Source organism: Meleagris gallopavo, chromosome 4, assembly GCF_000146605.3.
Source record: "Meleagris gallopavo isolate NT-WF06-2002-E0010 breed Aviagen turkey brand Nicholas breeding stock chromosome 4, Turkey_5.1, whole genome shotgun sequence".
Classification (NCBI taxonomy): Eukaryota; Metazoa; Chordata; class Aves; order Galliformes; family Phasianidae; genus Meleagris; species Meleagris gallopavo.
Genome location: NC_015014.2, coordinates 15453062 through 15460808, shown reverse-complemented (window position 1 = coordinate 15460808; position 7747 = coordinate 15453062). Strand labels below are relative to the sequence as shown.

The following is a 7747-nucleotide window of genomic DNA, read 5'->3' as shown; positions in this document are numbered from 1 at the left end:
GACGGCTGGCTGCTGAGCGCGCCGCGCGGAGGTGTCGGCAGAGGAATCTGTTGCTTAAACCCACCGCTAACTGCGCGTGTTTCGAGTCCGTAGAGGGCTCTCAAGCCTCGTCCTCCATAACGGTGTAAAACCCCCCAAGTGAATTGGTGGCTGTGCGCGGCTCACTCTGGAGGCTGTTCCCGCGGGCAGCCCCTTCGTGACGGCTCCGTCTGGCAGCGCCACGACTTTTCCGTCCCTGGTTTTCCGGGCGGAATCAGGCAGCCAGAGCTCGGGCCTGCGTTCCACTGGTGGTAATGGCTGCCCAAGAGGTCAAAGGAAGCTCGCCCTTTCCTTAATGGCTGAGGTCATCCTGCTGAGAAAAAGGAGCTCCTTCAACGTGAAACTGAATTTATCTGGACAGCAGGTCAGAAAATATCCAGAGATGCCCAAATCTACAGCTCATCTTAATTTATCAATCATCTATCTCCTGCCCCAAGCAGCTAAGCGGCTGCCCAGTGTGAAGAGCTGCATGGATGTCAGTGGTGGCATACGACTTGGCAGCTTTCAGCTGCCCTGTCAACCCTCTCCTGGTAGGTATTTTCCACCAGAGCCCTTTTCTAGGTGCTACTGGCAGCCTTCTGCTGAAAGGGATCAGCCAGGGATAGCTGCCCATGCCAGTTGTCAGCATGCCAGCAGCCAAGGTGGGGTCTGGCTGCCCTCCATGGAAGTGGTTTTTCTGTGTGGTGTCCTGGTCACCCCACATCCGCTCTGCATCTGCTGTTTTGCAAAGTTCCTGCATGTCTCTACAGGTGATGTTTGGATCACAAGAGCAGTCTGAAAAAGTCCCACTGCAGGTTCAGTATACTTGTGATCCCCACATAAAGCCTTTTAAACACAACTGAGTATCAGGCTCACTCACGTATTTCTTCACATATTTTATAATAAGCACTGCTTGAGAAAATGTAGATGCAGCTCAGTGCTCAAAGTCATTTCAGAAAATGACAGAGTGCTCTACTCTGCTCCTTTGGAAAGTCTTTAATAAAAGCAGGGCTGATTTGAGGACAAATTAAAAATAGCCTTGAAAGGTACTCTGGGATTTAATCTCCCATGTGCTGTTGCATCATACGTGATAAGGAAATTCCTTCAGGCTCTAAATAAACCTATTATCATTTAATCTCTGATGGGTTGTTTCAAAATCTGAACAGAATACATCTTTTATGGACTTGCAGAGGACAGAAGATAGCTCTGGATTTCCAAGCCATAACAGAGGCTTAGAAAAGCATTAAAAATAATTAAATAAATGAAAGAAAGACAGAATGAAGCAGGCAGAAGCAGGCTGCTAAAGAGCAGCAGCAGGCTAAGCTGTGACAACTGTCAGCTGTCACGGTGTGGTAGCCAGGGGTGGGATGGTGACTCTTGTCACATAACATGGAAAGAAAGACACCTTGAGCAGACCACATGGACTTCTTTTTGAGCAGGCTGCCCAGGGCAGGGGCATGTGTCCCTTCTGTGCCATTGGGATGGCAGCTGGCATCCTCTGAGCCATTTGTACCCCTCTTCCTCTCACCACTGCTGTGTACCTGACTTCCCCACACACCTATACACACCAGCACCTGAGGTGACAGCTTGCAGCTTTTCTACACTGCTTGCTGTATTGCAACTTTCTTAATATGCAACGAAGTCCTTTATACTGAGCTGGAATTTCATGAAAAACACCTAAGTCTTTCCTAGGAAACTGTTCCTTTCCTAAAGAAATAAAGCACTGAGCCCAAATAATCACTGCCAAAAAGGGTTTACTGTTTTTATATATAATAGGCATTTTGGAGTAGTAACCTCCCTGGTACAAGAGGCTCTTTATCTTCCTTACTGGTCTCACTGATGGACACTATGTTGCAGTAGTATTTTTTGCCTACTGAGGTATAGAATATTTCGCCTTACTTACATGCACCCTTGTGAAAATTACATGTTCCTGGAGGAATCCCTGTAATTTGAATATCCTTATATGTGACAAAGGATATCACTGCTATGGTGTTTTTTTATGGTCTATTTTCATTAAGCAGGCTTTGTACTTTATTTCATTGCAAAGGCTCCCCTGTGGATGCACATGGAACACGGCTTTGAGTCTATTAGCACACACGTTTTTAAAAGCTCTGCTGCAGAGTTGAGACATCTAAGTGACTGTGGCTGCCAAGCCCTTTAGAAAGCCTAGCTCCTGGTTTCTTTTTCTGAACCTAGGCTCAATCCTCTGGGCCTTTGAGAGAAGCAAAAAGAGGCCTGGAGGCACATTTTTCTCTGAGACAGGCTGTGACAGTATGGAGGGAAAGGCTGCTGGAGCTGTCACATGAAAGCTCTGAGCAGTGTCCTTGAACTGTCACCTGAGAAGTAGTATTAAAAAAAAAAAAAAAGTTATTTTCTCTGCATTGCCTTTCTCACATTTCTCACTTGTCTTCAAATGACATATTTCTGGGTGCAACCTGATCTTGCACTGTGAGTTTTATCAATGCCCCTAGCTTCAACTAGGGGCATTGCTGTGATACCCATACCTACAAACACACCAGTGTATCTGGCAGATGGCAACAGGCTAGTTCCCTGAGTGTTCCTGGAGAAGCTTACAGTGACAGACCCTAACCTTTTGCAGCATGGGAGTAGAACACTTTATTCATCACTAAGGTGCAGTGGTTCTGGAGCAGGGCATTGTGTGTAGTGTACAACACAAAGTCTAGGCAGAGGAGGATGTGAAAACTGTCATCTTCTCACTCTACATTTCTACATTCATATAAAGATCCTTCCGTATGAAATGTAAAAGACCTTGACTTGTTCAGTGTATGCAGTGCACCTGTCTGAAACACATTTACATTAACCTTTGGTTCCCCTTGTGAGGGGCTCACCTATATATAGGATAGAAAATGGATATGCTGTCACACACAGGCAGTCACATAATGGAGGAACACACAACCACGAGTGTAGAAATTTAATCAATCAATTTAGCACAGTAAAAGCCTTCGTTACACATGTATGACCACTGACTATAAGAAATGAAAGAGGACTGCTGAAAAATCACAACCATTTTCTCTAAATAAATATATATTTTTTACATAAATTAAAACATACAGAAAAAAATAAACCTCCTGCCTTTACATCTTGCCTGCTGTTGCTAAGTGTCAGTTTTGGCAGTGAGCTTCCAGCAGCCTCACAAGCCTCATATTCACAAGGTTCTGTAGTCAGAGCTGTTTTGCAGGCCTAAAATTCTGGTTTATTAATTACCAACCAACTCCTTAGAAGATGCAAATCAGCACAACAAATATTATCACACTGACTAATAAAACATCCATTACAAATATAGATTTGTCCTGACAAACTCTAGGAATGATCAAGTCCTCATCCTAGAACTTCTCTCAGATAACTCAAAGGCCGTATTCAGGTAAGTACAGGCTGCTCCTCAATTCAAAGTTTGAAGGAACATGGTTCCTTAGAGTTGGATTATTCTCCAGAAGAATCCTAAACTAATACAGATGAAAATGTTACTCTAGCTCCCTCTTGCAGTGATTACTGCTTAGCATACGCTGATTGTGTGTTTGGTAACATACAAATAACAGAAACCTTACTGTTGAAAGCTCATCAGCTAAATAAGACCACTAAAGTACAGGATGAGCATCTATGTAAATATAATTGGTTACTGAGTTGCTTCTTGCAATCAATAAACATTCTCAGTTGAATACTCAAGTGTTTTTATAAAGTGCAGTAAAAATAAGGCAGAATAGAAATCACTACACCAGAACAAATCAGGAAAAATTTTACAAGTGAAACAACCACTTGTTTTCTTGTTTGTGCTTTAACATGCTCCTGAGCAAGAGTTAACTCAAGCCAAAACCTTCATTATACTCTATGGCAAAGAGTAATTTTTCCTCAAGTATTTCTTTACTGCTGTACTTGGGGAGAAAGAGAGTGTAGTTGCAGGTACGGGCAGAAGGATATGAATTATCTGGATTTTCACACAGAGGGTCTTCAATAAAAAATACAAAATACTCTAGTCCATAAGGAACGATTCGATCAGATCCTGATATAAAAGCTAAACAAAAGAGGAGGAAAGGGAAGCAAATTAGTAAATTTAAAGACAAAAAAAAAAAAAAGCTAATAAACGCTATTGAAAGATGAAAAACATGAAGGAAAGTCAGTATAAACATACAGCTATTTACACAAGCTAATTATTTGGCATTGTTGAATTTGTACCTGAATATAATAGTCTTTTACTGATTTATAGTAAGTCTGAACCTTTTACTTATACAGACTTTGTGAATGAGAAAAGCCAAGCTAGGTTTGACCTTCCCCAATTAAAAAGGATGAATTATCTTCTGTGATCCTCTGAGAAAGCTCAGTGGCTCATGTCAGCATTAAAGTTGAGCCCTCTGACCAACAACTGATCTCTACAAAAGCAAGGAATAAACTAATTGGAAGGTCCAGGAGTGTGGGATGTGTTTAAGCAAGCCTCAGGGGAAGTGAGAAAGGTCAGAACTGTGATTGTGCTATTCTTTGTGCCAATTAATTGTGGCTTACACTAGAAAATGGGGGAGGGGGGTAGAGGGTGGGAGGAAGGGGCACTAGAAGCACACTGAAAAGCGGTTTGGAAGTACAGTATTTTTCACACAGAAGCATCTAAGTCTGTCTTGTGAGGGAGAGCTATAAGAAATTTCAGAATGTCAAAATATTACCAAGAAACTTTTTCTTTTTTTCTTCTGGGAGCTTGTGAAACACAGTCCAAAAATTCATGATGGTTTGATGTGACTGTTTGTAGTACACGTATTTTGCATTCTGTTGAAGAGAGAAAATTAAAATTGGTCTTGCTATTTCTGTTTTTATTGAAAGCAGCAACAGTTTATCCGATAAATTTCATAATCCCGTTCATAGCGTTCAGATCCTCCTCATGCCTGGAATCTGCCCGTTCATTCATTTTTTTAAGACTGATCTCTATTACCCTATACTCTTGTACAAAGTGTAGTTTAGAAATTGATCAAAACAATGATACAAATGATAAAAACATTCCTCTGAGCTACTGTTTTTGTATTTGGGACTTACGCATCCAATAATAGAACAGGACAGAAAGAGTTTATGCTTAGCAAACAGCTCGTGCGTAACAGCAGAAGGCCGCTCTGCTTGTAACCGATACCTTCTTCAGCAGATGCCAGTCATAATTTGTGTGTCCCAGGAGAAGAATCGAGAGCTCAACAGGGAGAAACATCTTCCAGCTTTCAGCTGGGCAGCCTCTTGAAAAACCTCGCATGAAGTCTTCAAATGGCTTCTGTACTGATTCATTCAACATGTAATTCACATACAAGTCAACAAATTCCTTCCTGCGAAGATATTTTGATTCTTACAAGCAGCACAAGAAGTGATTTTTGAAAAGGAGAAATATATAGAACTTTTTTCCTTATACTTTATTCCATACCACCTGCTTTACTGCTGTATGGGAACTGCTGAAACATGCCCTGAACCTCTGATAGACAACCTGAGGCAAGCAATGAGTCAGTCATACTGGAAAGGGGTGGAGCCCGGCTGCAGCTCTCCTAGATCCCATTTAAGTGCTGACTGCCACAAAGGAAGGATCTCTTCCTGGAGATCACTCCTTGTGGAGAATATTGTGAGCCTGCAATATCGGTAAGCATTTTCCATCTATTATCTTCCTGTTGCTATAATCTTACTTAGCCTGGATATTTCTTAATTACAACATCTGTATATTCATTGATTATACAACTGCCAATCTTTATTGAGAGCAGTCACATGAACTCAAGCCACAGACTCGTTCTCTGTACTCTGTGCTGAGGTTAACACAACACCTCATTGATAAATTGCTCCTCTTTTGTTATGTACAAGATATATTTCATATATGAAACTAAGGAAGAAATATTTTGCTCGTGAAAGAACTTTACAGAGATACATCAAGTTGTCTATAATATCCCTGAAAACGTTGTTCAGTGATATTTTATATGTTTGTTAAGAATTTCCCCAGTAAGGCTGGGTATGACTGTGCCAATGCCAGGATGTCCCGGAATACCTGTCTTATCCACTGCTTGCACAAACTGCTTATGTCTGGCATACATACAGCACAATCTGAAAGCACATAGCTCTTGCTGCTGGACTGAGACCAACAACACTGTTCACACTCAGTATTTTCTAATAGGCTATTTCGATAGATATGATATTTCATAAACACATAATAGAAGCAGGATAAGAAAAATAAAACTGACCTGTTATGCATAGTGACAAGAATGTTGGCACCATTTTCTTTAAGCTCTACCACAGAACCTCCTTCTTCCATTAGCTATGCAAATAAAGAAAAACATCAGACACTAAATCTGTATTTTATATATGTCTATATATGTGATGTGCATATATGAGCTATATCTATCACTTTTTCTTTCTATACCCTTGCTAGTTAGAGTTTACAGACAATTTTTTTATCACTTGTGATGGGATAGTGTTTTGTCTGTGTTACATGCATGGCTCATCTGAATGACACAATGAAGTCTTACCACGAAAGTCATCTGTAGGCTTTCAAGCTTATGCTCAGATTCTTCCTTCAAAATATTCTTAAGGTTCCTTTCAAGAAAAAAAAGGGGGGGAGGGGGAAATAGAGAAGGGGCATAAAGATAATTCATTACTGTCTCAAACTGGCTGGAAAGCATTCTTTGGCAAGCAGTATTTAAATACACATATGGGCAGAATATCTTTACTCACACCAAATCTTCATAAAAAGCTCTAAACCGAACTCGTATTCTTCTCATGCCCTCATCTGAGGGAAATGTCTTGACAGTGAAGGATGCAAAACAAGACTATCATCATGCCCTTTGGGGATTTCACACAGAGATCAATTCCAGTGGCAAATGGGTTGAGACTACAGCTTTTTTCTTTCAAAGATAATTTAAGAAGGAATGGCATTGCCCATCAATGGGATGATCTAGAAGATGTTTTGTAGAGCAGTGTCTCTCAAAGCATTGCAGGCAACCTGACATGTCAGTCTACGGAGGGCTCTTGCTCCTCGACACAGTCACGGGCTCTGGGGTAGAGGTTGTGATGGGCTGTTTATAGCATTTGTGTGGAATGCTGTGCTTCAGGGACTTACAAGCTCAGTGTTGTAGCACCAGCAACTCGTTCTGCAATATCTGCCTGAAATATTTTTCAGCAGTGGAAACCCAGCATGTGGGCACCCTGCCAGCAGTATGGGTTAAAACTGTGCTTGCACATAAGGTCTACCTTGAAATCATAGTGGAAACTGTTAGTTAATACATTTTAGTACTGCTTCCAAGATTGCTGTGTGAATCACCCAGCTAAAAGACCCATTTCAGTGGTAGCTGCACATAAAATTAACAATTGCCTTAGGAATCTCACAGCTTAGAACACTGACATTCCATACCTGCCGACTGCTGGCATCAGCTCCTCCAGGTCCTCCAGGGTCGGTTCTACATCCCGCATCTTCTTGAAGAGAGCCCTGGGGAAGGGGAAGGGAGTATGGCAATGGTTATATATGGCCATTCCCAAGAGGGTGCCAGCCAGCAGAAAGGTGTCGCCGTGGCTTGACGCCTAGTCAAACAAGAACGTAAAAAAGAGATGAAGTTACGCCTCTCTGTCTTCGAGCATCTCGGCTCAGGCACGGGAGAGCAGGCTTACCTGCGTGGGGAACCAGACCAGCTTGGAGGAGAAGTGGCGGAAGACACCGCTCTGGGGATCGCAGAGGGCCTTGGCGGCGACGGTGAAGAGCTCCTGGCGCAGCCCG

General features: G+C 42.1%; 1 protein-coding gene across 1 annotated transcript; it reads right to left on the bottom strand.

The window, feature by feature from the left end:
• Positions 1 to 2935: 2935 nt before the first annotated feature.
• Positions 2936 to 7741, bottom strand: LOC104910573 (probable E3 ubiquitin-protein ligase HERC4). Its single transcript, XM_010709628.3, has 7 exons — positions 7642 to 7741; positions 7388 to 7554; positions 6507 to 6573; positions 6222 to 6295; positions 5144 to 5327; positions 4689 to 4788; positions 2936 to 4048 (listed from the first exon to the last, which is right to left on the bottom strand). The coding sequence occupies exons 2-7, from the start codon at positions 7504 to 7506 to the stop codon at positions 3834 to 3836; spliced, it is 759 nt and encodes a 252-aa protein (XP_010707930.1). The 5' UTR covers positions 7507 to 7554; positions 7642 to 7741; the 3' UTR covers positions 2936 to 3833.
• Positions 7742 to 7747: the final 6 nt, after the last annotated feature.

What these genes read in the sequence shown, in the direction of transcription:
- LOC104910573 (XM_010709628.3), bottom strand. Translation starts at nt 7,506, where the DNA reads ATGGCCATATATAACCATTGCCATACTCCCTTCCCCTTCCCCAGGGCT. An exon ending in CTGATGCCAGCAGTCGGCAG is followed by an intron (nt 6,574 to 7,387) that starts GTATGGAATGTC and finishes TTTTCTTGAAAG; the next exon opens with GAACCTTAAGAATATTTTGA. An exon ending in CTTGTCACTATGCATAACAG is followed by an intron (nt 5,328 to 6,221) that starts GTCAGTTTTATT and finishes ATATCTTCGCAG; the next exon opens with GAAGGAATTTGTTGACTTGT.